The sequence below is a fragment of the Elaeis guineensis genome, chromosome 13, assembly GCF_000442705.2.
Source record: "Elaeis guineensis isolate ETL-2024a chromosome 13, EG11, whole genome shotgun sequence".
NCBI lineage: Eukaryota > Viridiplantae > Streptophyta > Magnoliopsida > Arecales > Arecaceae > Elaeis > Elaeis guineensis.
Genome location: NC_026005.2, coordinates 16,212,433 through 16,226,280, shown reverse-complemented (window position 1 = coordinate 16,226,280; position 13,848 = coordinate 16,212,433). Strand labels below are relative to the sequence as shown.

Genomic DNA, 13,848 nt, shown 5'->3' with positions numbered 1-13,848 from the left:
AAGTTTGAATTGCATCAAGTGCTTAGTCATGATAATATTTCTCAAAAAAAAAAAAAAAGGTGCTCCATCATGATATTTTCTGCAGATAATCTCCCATCCACATGTTTAAAGAATTTATGTGGGATTTCGGCAAGCTCTTGCACTTTAACAATAAAGTCCCAAGTTGTGAAACGAGAAAATCATAATAAATAAAAGAGAGAAGACAAACGACTTTTGCGGAGGTTGCAGCATATAATAACATTTTTTTTCTTTCTCATCATAATAAATAAAAGAGAGAAGACAAAGGATTTTTGCGGAGGTTGCAGCATAAAATAACAATTTTTTTTTCTTTCTAACTTTTGGTATGTACATCATCTGTTAGACACTAACTAACTTGAGCTCTAGCCATTCCACTCTCAAGTAGTTATAATTAGTTCACACGAGAAGAAAATAAGAAGAACAAAATCAAGAAGTGGAGAACTTTATGATAAATAAGGGACAAGAGAAAATCCAAAGAGGAAGAAGAACAAGGACCAGATGCAGAACATAAGGTTCATGCACCTTGCAAACAAGAATAACATAGTAGGTTTTCCATTCTCTCCTCACTGGCCTTCTTATATGCTTCATTGATGACATAAATGCATTTGAACTTTCCAGGAACCACTGGATGTATACCATCTTCATGTAGCTTCACTAGCATTAGTCCTGCTCTCTGCCATGCCAGCCTGGTCTTCCTAAGGTGAATTCAAGGCTAGGGTTTTTGAGTTCTTCATGAGACCCAACAGAGCCATTGGATCGGCAAAGATGGCTATCCTGTTTAAAAGTCCAGAAATGCACTTTATCATTCAATTTTTTTTTTTTTTTTGGATTTCCTCCTAAATTTTGTGAAAAGACATTGTGTCATTTGTGTATTACATATATGCCAGTTACTTTATAAACAGAGCCTTTATCTGTATCTCTGTGTAACATGTGTAATATCCAGCAAGTAATTGCTTGTCAGTATACCTCTGTCCGGGATGTGAAAGTCGTTGGTTCAAGCCCTTCCATGTCCCTCGGATTGGTTTGCATCCAAGCTCTCCTGCTGAAATTTTTCACGAAAAATTTCTTGTCATGCAAAATTTCAAGATTGAATTTAGTGACACATTAACAAGGACTGCTCATAACCAACACAAGCTATATCAAATCATTCTTCTGCATGATGCTAGGTGTGAAATTTATGTTTTACCGGTACTGTACTGTTCTGGTTGTATATAGAATTGTAATTTTTTCCTTTTTCATCAATCAATAATGGAAGGCTGGTTTTGTGTTGGTCTTCTAGAAGCAACATTGGAACATCATTTGGTTGACAAATTATTTTATTTCCTTCCTAGAAAAATATGCTCCTCCATACCGTTTTGTAGTCTCAAGGTGGGAAAAAAACTTGTTTTTTCTTCTTCTTCTTCTTCTTCTCCTTCTTCTTCTTCTTTTTCTGCAAATGCTTTTGCTCACAATAACAAAATTCTGTTGCGAGAGGACAGAATATCTAAATTCATTGATTTCAGAATGCCAATTTGTTTTTTTTTCTTGTCAAGTCGGCAATTTAATGGTTTAAAAAGTAGCATTAATTTCCTAAATGTACTAACAACACCACATAATGGAGTTATGATTTACAACTTTACCTACTTAAACAAAGACAAAAATGATTCCAGTTCACATAAATGTGTATAACATTTCATATCAAGATCCTACCAGAAACCATCCCGAGCAACTGACGTGGATCAGATCGTCTTGTTAGGGGATTTGTTTTATTTATAAAAGATTGTTTTTGGGGTCTGTGTCTCTCTCACTGTGTGTGTATGCATGCATGCATGTATGTATGGATGGATGCATGATGCATGCATGCAAGTATGTTTGTTTGTTTGTATATATGTATGTATAGATAGGTATTAAGGACCAACCCAAGATATATATATGTGTGTGTGTGTGTGTGTGTGTGTGTGTGTGTATGTGTGTGTATATATATATATATGTGTGTGTGTAGATATATGTACACACATATATATATATATATATATGTGTGTGTGTGTGTGTGTACATGTATATATATATGTGTGTGTGTGTGTGTGTGTGTGTGTGTATGTGTGTGTGTGTGTGTGTATATGTATGTATGTATGTATGTATGTATATATATCTATATATATGTGTGTGTGTACATGTATATATATGTGTGTGTGTGTGTGTGTGTGTGTATGTATGTATATATCTATATATATGTGTGTGTGTGTGTATACATATATATACATATATATACATACATACATATACATATATATATATAGACACACACACACATATATAGATATACATATATATACACACATACACATACCCACATATATATATATATATATATATATATATATATATATATATATATATATATATATATATATATATATATATGTATGTATGTATGTATGTATGTATGTATATGTATGTATATGTATGTATGTATATATATATATATATATGTGTGTGTGTGTGCGCGCGCGCGCGCGCGCGCACGCCCTTACAATCCTCCTGGGTTTCTATTGGCTATTCTCCTAAATAGTGTTCTTCTAGTTTAGTTCTTCGAGAAAGTCTTTGTGCACCGTGTGCGGTGTAATAAATTTAACGTGGAACACACCATCCAATTATCTTAAAGCACATAGTGTACTTAACGATAGGACATACATTTAATGCCATCCGATTTTTTCTTCTTTTAATTTTTAGTGACAAAAATATTCTTTCCTCTATTCAACAAAGAAGGAATAATATTGTTATTTTCTAATACCTTATACGTCATCCTGTGAATATATATGATGTTTTGAACTATATATATGACTTCTTGTATATTTATGATATTTCGAATAATATATATGGCTTTCTAATATCTTGATAATTTTTTATGAATATATATAACATTCTGAATAATATATATGACATCCTGTGAATATATATGACATTCTAAATAATATATATGACTTTCTATCGCCTTATATGACTTTCTGTGAGTATATATGATATTTCAAACAATATATATGACTTTCTGTAAATATATATGACGTCCTAAGCAATATATATGACTTCTTTTTGAGAATATATATGACGTTTCGAATAATATATATGACAGTCATATATATTATTTGGAACGTCATATATATTCATAGGAAGTCATATATATTATTTGGAACATCATATATGTTCATAGAAATCATATAAGATCTTAAAAGTAATACATGTTGTTCAAGATGTCATATATATTCACAGAAAGTCATATATATTATTCGAGACATATATACTCACAGAAAGTCATATAATGCGTTAGAAAGCTATATATATTATTCAGGATATCATATATATTCACAAGATATCATATATACTCACAGAAAATCATATAAGACATTAGGAAGTCATATATATTGTTCAGGATATCATATATATTCATAGAAAGTCATAGAAGGCATTAGATATATTATTCAGAATGTCATAAATATACAAAAAATCATGTATATAATTTAGGACGTCATATATATTTACGGAAAGCCGTAAGGCATTAGAAAGTAATAATACTATTCCTTCTTTGTTGTATAGAGAAAAGAGTATTTTAGTTACTGAAAATTAGGGAAAGAAAAATGCTAAGCAACATTAAATGTCCGTTCCATCTAAATGCACTACGTATTCTAATTTTATTGGATGGTGCGCTACTATTGCACCATACGTGGTGCATAAAGAATTACTCTTAGTCTTTTTCCCGCTGGCACACTACTTGTTTTAACTTCATTTAGTGCTGCGGTTATTTTTGCATTGTATATATGGTCTCCCAATTTAATTCCTACATGACTGCAAGCAAATGTTCGCTAGAGCTCTCTTGTGGATTCAGACCGATCATGTTTTGGATATTTATAGGTTTCGTTTCATAGCAAAGAAGATAAAGACCCAGGTATTTCTGCAAGCGCCTGCTGCACCAACATGTTTGATGCCATCACCTTGGCTTCTTTATTATTGGAGTTTTCATCAATTTGTTTTCCATGGTGAAAGTTTTAATTATAATGATTGCTTTTTTTTTTTTTTCATATCTTCCATTCCCCTGGGAAACCCTAGGCAACATTAGGTTTTCGGTACTCATTACTATTCATGAGAACACTTAATTTATTAATATTTTATTAATATCTTTCTTAGAGTAGTTTCCAACATGTATGTGCTTCTATGCAGAACTTCTTGATACCTTATTAGTCATCATCCAGCACATTCAAAATCAAGTAATCCTGTATCACTTTTCAGTATTGGAGGATAACAATGAATTCACACCAAGAGGTTAAGGAAAGTCATCTGCACTTAAAGTATCTACTGAAGTACTATTGAGTTTTTCCATTTCCCAGATAAATGGTTAGTACCAAAGGATTTTTTAGGAAGATTATTATAAGATCTGATCTATCAGAAAAAGTTGGCAGCTATGTCTGAAGCAGTTAATTTATGATGCTTAATGTTTTGTTACTATATTCGAGTATTTAAAGTTGTTAAAATCAGTAATAGATATGTTGATTTTTTTTTTTTTTTAAAAGAAAAAGGTCTAGTAACGAATATACTTGCGGGACTTGCTTGTAAGGTCCTGACATGGGCTTATCTCTCTCTACCTTCAGTGCCACACAAACAACATAGAAAGGAAGGTTTGTGATATGATTAACAGAGGCACTCCATCCTTCACCAGTACTTCAACCTTCTATGATACAAGTTTTTGTGAAGTCTAAGAAGAAAAAGGAATATAGGAACCAAAAAAGGACAACGAAACGTGATGGTAATGTTAGTAGTGAGGTTTTAAAAGTAAGATAACAAGAAAAGAGAAGAAAATATGAGGTAGTATGTACGTAAGTCTTGGACAGATGAGGTCAAATCACGTCACAAAAATCAGAGCCAATGCATTGAAAGTCTAAACTACTGGAACAAGAAAGCAAAAGACAAACTAAAGCCCAAGACCTGGACATGATGCTGCATTATAATAATAATATAAAATCAAAGAGAGCACTCAAGTCAAGGTGTAATTGGCCTTTTCGCTCTCGGTCACTGAGGGCATAATATAGACCCTAAGAGAAGACAAGCATTAAACAAAAGACACCAACTAAATACTGCATTAACAAAGTAAGTTGGCTTGATCACTTTTAGCAAGTGAATGCCTTCTTTTCCTTAACCTTAAGCTTTTGCTTTAAATCTACCAATGAGATCTCAAAGAACGCAAAGGGCGAGACAAAAGCTAAAGCTGCCATGGGAGCCCTTTTGCACTTAGATTTGGAGAACGTAGACTTGTCAATCTTCTAAGTTAAGCTCAAAGACATTCATTGGGGAAAAAGAATTCTCTGTTAATTGGAAACACTAAAAGAATGCATATGGAGTGTGAATGGACAGAGAGAGACAGAGAAAGAGGTTTACTTAGATGAGTTTCTCCAACTAGTACTCGAGTCCATGTCCTTCTGTTGGACTGGTTTATTTGATCCTTCGTGCTCCAATGGTTGGTGGAAGCTGAGATCTCCAGTCCCAAGAGCAGAATCTTCTTCGCCTGAGCCTTCTGATTGGGCTTGAGAATACATAATATACACACGATGTATTAAGAAGAAGCTGATAATGCACTTCTTAATGAAGGTGATTTATATTGGTTTAGTGGAAAATTTAGTACAAGAGTTGAAAAAAAAAAAGAAAAGAGGGAGCGACAGATGAAATAAAGAAAAACGCAGAAGGCTAAGTAATACGAATTACCTGAGGAAGCTGCAGGCTTGTCGGTGGATTTAACAGTTCTATACATCTGTAGAGCCAGAGAGAAAGCAAATTTAAAGCAGTTAAATAGATAGAGAGATGGAAAGAGGGATAGAGAGAAAGGAGAAGAAAAGAAGAAAAATAATAGCGAAGCGAAGTTACAGCGACATTAAGAAAGAAAGAGGAAAGGTAAAGAGGAGAATCCAGCTCCAATCCAAGCCTAAACTCCTTTCTTTCTATGGTGTCTTTGTATTCATTTTTTTCTTTGTTTGAGATATTTCTTGTTATTTAACATTTTTCTTCCCTCTTCCATTGCTCACGAGGTTGATGCCTCTGAGGTTTTTTGTAGCCTTCTATTATTGTGAAATGATGGCTGCTTTTCCTCTCTCTCTCTCTCTCTCTCTTTCTGACCTTACCTACGTATGGCAGTTCTTTGTCTGAAAATAAGCAGACCTATTACTGATTCATTCATTCATTTAGTCATTCACTGCATCAATTAATTACTACTGTACAGACATAAACTAAACGAGAGAGAGAGAGAGAGAGAGAGAGAGAGAGAGAGAGATGGAAGCTCTGCTCAGGTTGAGGGGGATGAAGGCCAGCTAGGAATATGGTCCTAAAACAAAGGGAAAAAAAAAACCTGCAAGTGGCTCTTGACATGGGCTAGAGTCAGATCTTTCACATCCATGAGCTCAAGAACAGACTTCGGCGTCGCCCCTAAATCAAAACAATCCACCAAAGCAAAAAGAGATTCACCAAATTCCACGAATGATAGATTAAATAAGACGCTATAATCACAAAAAGAAATAGCAGGAAATGGCGATCGAGATATATATATATAGCATACTCTCATGACCACCGAGGAGTTCGACAGCATGGACGAAGCGGGCATGAAGTGTGCTTGTCCACCGCATCCTTGGCGCCCTCACACTCCGCTTCGCTGGGAGCTTCTGCAAGAGTCTACTCCTCATCATGTTGTGAGGGACATCCAGCGGCCCAATTCCATATTGGTGGTGGTGGTAGTGGTGGTTATAGTACTTGCCCGCGTCTGATGATAGCCCAGTGAACCTCGCCGGGGGCGCCATCATCGGATGATGGGATGAGCCCATGGATGGGAGCAAACCAAGTGGGTGCAAGAAAGATGTCGTTGTGTCTAAATTGGAAGAGTAGCCACTAGAACAAGAAGGTGAGGATGGCACCGAAGAGCCAAATGAGGACCATAAAGAAGGTATAGATGACATCTTGGGATCGGCTGAGAGGAACGGTGAGGTAGAGCCGTTGTAGATGGGGATTCCCTTTATTGGCCTCGGGCCATCCAACACCAGCTCGCTGAGATGACCGTTGTGGCACCGATCCTGCCATGGTCCTTGCCACCTCCATGGGCTATCTGCCGCCGAGGTTGCCAATGGACTCGAGAGGGTTAGATCGGTGCAAGCGAAGTTCGAGCAGGTGTCGGCTTGGGGTTTGAGGGCTTCGATCCGCTGGAGGAGGTCGAGGCCGAGGTCATGGTCGGTGTCGGGGGTGGAGGAGGGTGAGGTTCTTGGGGGCCTGATGTGCAACGAGAGGTCGGGGGAAGGCATCGAGGAGGTTTCCATGAAGACTCCTTGAATTGGCATTCTATAAATTAACGCTTCCTCTCGTTTCTCCTTGGTCTCTTCTTGATGCTTGGATGGTGTCTGTTGATTGAGGGATAAGCTAGAGGGGAAACCCACTTCACAAGTCTGAAGTTTTGCACCAGGTACCCCAGTACCAGCATGCAGCTGCAGCAACGCTTTCTTCTTCTTTTTCTTTCCTTTCTATGTGGAGATCGAAGTGGGGAGCAAGAGAATGAGGAAGAGCTTTGAAAGGGTGTATGATCTGCAAGTGTTCCTTCTTTATTCTCTTTGTATGTGGTGATCAAGAGAGAGAACGGGTGAGAGGTTGGTTGGGCGATCTTTTTTTTCTCTGAGGATAGGGGTCGGGTAGGTGATCTTAGAGTGAATGCTTTTAGTGGATGGAGAGCATAAAGATTGGAAAGGGAAGAGCTTTTGGAATGGTTGGGGGTCTCATTTGGATGCAGTATATGTGGGAAAATGGCACTTGTGTGTGTAGAGAGAAAGGGAGGTTCGGAGGGAGAGAGCGGTCAAGGCACAAAAGGCAACGGGAGTTTGGACTTCCTGGCTACTCGGCGGAAATCGGTGTATATCTTAGGAGGAAGCTTATAAGCACGAGAGAATATATAAAGACTCGAAGATGAAGAAAAAAAAGAAAAAGGAGTAAGGCTTGTGCTGCGATTCCTTTCCACCGGCACTGTTTTCTAATCTAAGCCAAAGTGGAAGGAAAAAAATTATTAACCAAAAAAATAAAAAAGAAAAAGAGAGAGATAAGAGGCAAGAAACATGTTATTACATTATTAGATACTTTTAATTATTAATTATAATCAAGTTTGAAATTCAAACTTATTTTAATCTCCTTTAAGGTGGATGATGTATACCAGTACCAGAGCGCATCAGATTCCATCAAAACTCCACAATTAAACATGCTTGGGCCAGACCAGTACTTGGATGGGTGTAATTGAAGTGTTACCTAAAAAATTATCCTTGTAGTTTTGGAGTTGAGTTGTTTAGCACCTTTTTTTTTTTAGTTTTTTGAGGTTTAATTGAGTTGATTTAACTGAATTTTGTATCTTGTTTAGTTTCTGGATTTTCATATAATGCTTATCATGACTGCTCTTTTAGCATTCAAAAAAAATTATAGTATTGGTGGTTGCTGGCTCAACAAAAACTTGCCTCATGACTATTGTCCATTTCATATAGACATTATAATTAAGGATGAGTTCACCCTTGTTGGTCTTGGCATTCAAACCTAGCTAAAGTCCCTCCACCAGGAGTGGGGAGGGGGAGGTTATGCTGCTTCTGGGATCTTGCAAGTGGGCTTTGGAGCTGTGCGATCACGATCTGACATTGGAGATCGTGATGTTTGAGAGTATCAAGACATCCAACTCCAAGACTAACAAAAAGGATTTTGAATTGGTGAGAGATGTCAGATGCCTAGCCTCATTAGCATCATTGACTAAAAGGGTGCTGCTTGGCTCTTGTGGTTTTTCATTATATTAAGTGACTATTTTAAGCCCCAATTCTACGAACCTTCCAAGTTCTAATTCCCTTCTCATACTCCCAAATATTCCCTTCTAACCTTGCAACAACCTTGTCTGGTGTCATTTATAACTTGTCCCCATGATCTTCTTCACCACACGAGGTTGACTCATGAATATATTTACAAAACCCTAGGTTCCATCAGGCCAAACCAATATTATAATATGGTAATGGATTTCTTATTGGAAGTAGATCACTTAGCTTTTAATGCCCTCCTTTAAGGTACTAGACATGCCCATAAAAGATGATTGAGGGTTATTCTAAGAAACAGACATGACGTTTTACAAAGCATGTCGATGCTTGAAGCTCAACGCCAAACAAGCTCCAATTCCAATGTATGGACTATTGGAATATAAACAATACTTTTAACTACTCTTTGTCACCTGACCCCCATGCGCAGGGAGCATTTATGAGATAACAGTACTCCAAACAACCCTACTTAATTTCAAGTCAAATAAATTTGTTTGGGTTTTAACGAGGGGTGAGGGGAGTAATTTGGAAGTTCTTTCATAAGTACAGATCAAACGTAAAATTTCTACGCTGTTCGAATCTTAAAACTAAGTCAACGCACGCACCCATTTCTGACAACACCCAAGCTTGTAGCCATGCATTCACCGACTCATGAGCACCACTTTATGTGGTTCTGAAAACGCCTGTGGAAGATGTGGGCTAGGAGTTGGCTATTGTGTCCGTATAACTACAACATTCCAGTGTTCAATCTAGGCCAACGCATTCATTTCCAACAACACCCAGAATTACTCATGAGCACATAATATGTGGTTCTGATGATATGATGGTGAAAGATTGTGGGCTGAGGGAGTGGCACAACTGTCTTTGTTCAGATAGCGTACAAGATGCTGAGTTGACGTCCGCGGTCGACCTCCGTTATAATTAGATTGCTCTGGGAACTGCAAGCCATGTCTTTTTAAGGATACAAGCTAAAGTGTATATGTAGCCTCATTCCTTTCACAGAAGCACACTAATAAAATTAAAGAAATACAAATAAAGATGGGGTCTCACGTGATATATGGTTTGTGGGTTCTACTGTACCAACCAATGGAGGTCAGACGTATCAGCTTAGAAAGTCCTTGCCGTCGGTTGGACAGTTGCATCAGAAGTATATTTAGGAAAATATTTTTTTTTAAAAAAAAAGATATTTTTGCCTACGCAAAGAATCACATAGTTAAATGAGCATACCTACCATGATAGGCTTTAATTTTTGAATTGACAGCACTTTTCTTTCCTCCATTAATGCATCTTTCCTTGCTCATTCTCTGGGGTAAAGTGGTAGTGGTGAGCAAATGCCCACAGAGAGAGGTATTGTAGGTCTTTACTTGTTGTCTCAAGTGTCACATCCTCTATTTACAATGAAGCCTGACTGCAAAAGCAAGGAATCTTACGGCACGCAAACATTTGGACCTTAATGACAGAGCTTTGCATGAAATGATGCATGTTAGCTCCTAAAGGCCTCCATTCATGACACCCACCTCCCTTGGGTGAAAGTGGAGGTCACAACCCAGAAAATTCTGCCTCTAGATGTTTTATTGCTGTGGGCCGGTCTCTTGGTTGAGAAGATTAATACCAAACCCCACGTGGGTCAGCTGAGGACCACGCTTTCCTAAACCTACTCTATTCCATGATATGCAGAAGAAGCTCATGCAACCTCAAGCAAATACAAACAAGGCCTAAAGCCTAAAGGTTTTTTATGTTTAATAGCTCCACTGTCGGTTACTTGAAATGATGGTGGTGGGGGGCGATATCGTTTGGATTTGGTCAATAGTCATTTCTCGAAGGTACCCACTTTGTTCTAATTGAACTACAACCAGGATCCCTTGGAGTGCAGCTCAACGCCGTAGATTGCTGAGCAACTCTAGATGACCGCTATCAAAAGATGGATGGTCATTAAACGATATGTGCTGTGTATGACATGTCATGCGCTTATGGACTGTCTTATTTGATGGCCGTCAAAAGATACATGGCGTACGCTCGTGGACTGCCTTGTTTGATAGTTGTGCATCTTTTGACGGCAGTCATCCATTGCTGCACAACATTCTATGGTGTGGATTCCTACTTATTACATTACCCTACTAATAATTATCTATACCTTTAATGTGGCTGATAAGTTAATTTTCCTCCATTTTTCCTAATATGGCTACAAAATGCTTATTTGCAATTTCTAAACTTTCCCTCCATCTTGATCCTTCAAACAAAATTGGCTTTTCTCCTAATTAGAGTGTCCTAGTGTCCTTAATTTTTGTCATTTCACATTTTTATATGCATATTATTTCGCACCATGTAATCTTCAAGATTTGCTAGTTGTGCATTTTTCCCCCCACCAAAAAAAAAACTAGGGCTTCTCTTTTATATAGAAAGGGGGAGGGAAAGCTACCCTGTTCATTGAGGAATTGTAGTTGTGTATACATTCTCATCTCTGCGTCACGATGGTTTGAACTTGGACCCTCAATGTGCGCCATAAAACATTGTGGTCCTGCCATTGTCTTTGTCCTGGAAACTTTAATAAGTGACCGTACTTTCTCTTTCAGCTTGGGTCTTTCTGCATCCGATTTTTTGAGCTAAAGCAAATGACAAATTGCAAACAGAACCTCAAATGCATCTTTTATATTCTCATGGGAAAAATAATGACAAATCACAAATAATAATTTTTTTTTTTTGTTTTTTCCTGAATGTAAGTTTCTTTTTCTTTTGTTTGAGGAATGTGTGTAAGTATATTTGGAGATAGAGTTCCAACACCAACTGGCGTCAGTAAATGCCTAACATCACTGAACATTATCTTTAAGAGTGTTTGGCAAGAAAACTGACCGAACTGTAGATTGGCCCATGCTTTTCAACATTATCATGTCATGTATGTGACTAGTAACAATCTTTCTCAAAGATCACAATGGTGAACCTTTTGGAAAGTTAATTTTAATAAGTTTCTATTTTTCCCCTCCCTCCACTTGCCTTCATTTCTGGGGGAATAATGAATCAACCTTGTGCACATAAAACAACATAAAAATTAGAGAGGAAGACGAGGTTGCAATAATGGTGGTATGTGTAACGCCGATAACTTTAAATTTAGTCTATTATGTATAGCATCTAAAGGTCTTTGTCACAAACGTCATGCAGGAACATGGTATGGCCCATGAATTGGACTAAGGCAATCCCTCATTGCAGCAGTGAGGAAGAACCTCATCAGTCCCCCCCATCTCCAACGCTTTTTTGTTGCTTTCGGTCAAGGCCCACATGGACTTGCCCTGTAGCAAAAAAAAAAAAAAAAAGAGCTAGGGGAAGGGCATCAACTGAAGAAAAAGCGCACCCCTAACATCCAACCCCACATAGGCCTTCAGTCATTTCTTGGGTGGTAGAGGAAGCGTACACTTCAATTCTCTCTCTCTCTCTCTCTGAGTGTGTGTGTGTGTCTGTATGTATGAGAGAGAGAGAGAGAGAACCAGGGGTTGCAATGAGATAAAGCAAGGAAGCAAGCGAGGGTACAAACGCTGGTCTGATGGTGGCACTGTGGAGGTCATTCAGCTCGTGGGCCAAAGATGGGATGACACTTGTCCCCGTGCAGTACATCAAGCTCAATAATTGAGGTAATGATGACACAACAACTAGTAAGTCAAACTATAGGCAGAGAGCTAGAGAGAGAAAGATGTGGAAACTGATGAGTTAAGGGGTGGTGATCAAAATGGTGGTGGTGTTTGGAAGAAAGGAACGTGAGAGAGATGAGAAGATAATTAGATTTGAAGCAGCTAGATTCCCGCAAGCCACGTGAGAAGAAGATGTTGTCATATGACCCATCTGTATGGATTTTAGTACAGACAAAGTAATAACAATCCGAGATAATTTTTTATGCCATATGCTTTGATTATCTTCTTGCGCGAGTAGAAACAAATTTGAAGAAGAACATTTGGGGGAATGCGTTGCTCCGCGGATTCTGCCCGTTACTTTGACTCTCCCTCTCTCTCTCTCTCTCTCTCACGCAAACACATGTTGCCAACATTCTTGGTGGACCAAGGAAAAATATCCAGAAGTCCATATGTTTATATTGCAATAATTTTAGCCAGCCCTAATGGCTCAGACCTCAGAGTATCAAAATCAAGGCAAATGTAGCTCAGCATGGCACCGAGAAGAACAAGGAAGTTTACCAGTTTGCACTCTAAACAAGAGTCCTCTATCCATAACATAGGCCTAGGTTGGGACCAAATAGTGTTTGGTGTCATAAACCATGGAACCAGAGATTAATTAGATGCATTATGCTACAAGATCTTAAGTTGGTTTTCTTCCTTGCTTATTTAATTAATGTAAATGTGCAAGGAGTTTCAAGGAAGGCACCTGCCCTTTTTAAGAACACAATCACTTTTTGTGATAGGAAGAGGTAAACATGTCAGGTTTTTTCTTATTTATTTTATTTGGTGTGTACTTAAGATAGACTCCCTTGGACGGACAAGATCTCATCTTTTTCTTTTCTACTATCATTGTTTCCCTTTTACGTGCAAACGTGTAATGCATGCATGGGTGTACTAAGCCTCTTTCGCTCCTCCCAATACACCGAAAGTCCTTTTTAGAAGGTCTCAAAAGAATCTCGTCTCTCTTGTTCCTTTTTGGTAGAGACTCCCAACAATTCCCATGCAAACATGCAGCTTTCTCTTTTACCCTTCTCAAAGTGCACAAGTCATGCTCTTTGATAGCTTAATTATTCCCCCATAAAATTCATATATACTCGTTTCTAGGGTACTACTTTTGTAAAGGGGTGACCTCTGGGCTTGCGTCTAGATGGGTGCCTTCTTGCTATTAACAAGAAGGCTATACTTTTCTTGAGAGATTTAAAGAGACAGTTTGTCGACATTAATCCTATTTGTAGTGTTTAGGCACTTAGGATTTTCTTAGACTTTAGGTTTGTGGATGCTAACATGAGGGCCATGCGAGTGTATATTTAGTCCTACATTGGCATGCACCAGATAAATCT

General features: G+C 37.9%; 1 protein-coding gene across 3 annotated transcripts; it reads right to left on the bottom strand.

Moving 5' to 3' along the window:
* Nucleotides 1-299: 299 nt before the first annotated feature.
* LOC105056383 (probable transcription factor RL9) lies at nucleotides 300-7,929 on the bottom strand. 3 transcript variants are annotated; one of them, XM_073248123.1, is made up of 7 exons: nucleotides 6,593-7,929; nucleotides 6,386-6,462; nucleotides 5,749-5,794; nucleotides 5,425-5,569; nucleotides 1,370-1,447; nucleotides 985-1,060; nucleotides 300-792 (listed from the first exon to the last, which is right to left on the bottom strand). In XM_073248123.1, the coding sequence occupies exons 1-7, from the start codon at nucleotides 7,359-7,361 to the stop codon at nucleotides 679-681; spliced, it is 1,305 nt and encodes a 434-aa protein (XP_073104224.1). In that variant the 5' UTR covers nucleotides 7,362-7,929; the 3' UTR covers nucleotides 300-678. The 3 variants fall into 3 exon arrangements, with proteins under 3 accessions (XP_073104224.1, XP_010936861.1, XP_019709941.1); XM_010938559.4 differs by lacking the exon at nucleotides 1,370-1,447; XM_019854382.3 differs by lacking the exon at nucleotides 1,370-1,447 and having other exon boundaries at nucleotides 985-1,057.
* Between the last annotated feature and the right edge of the window lie 5,919 nt (nucleotides 7,930-13,848).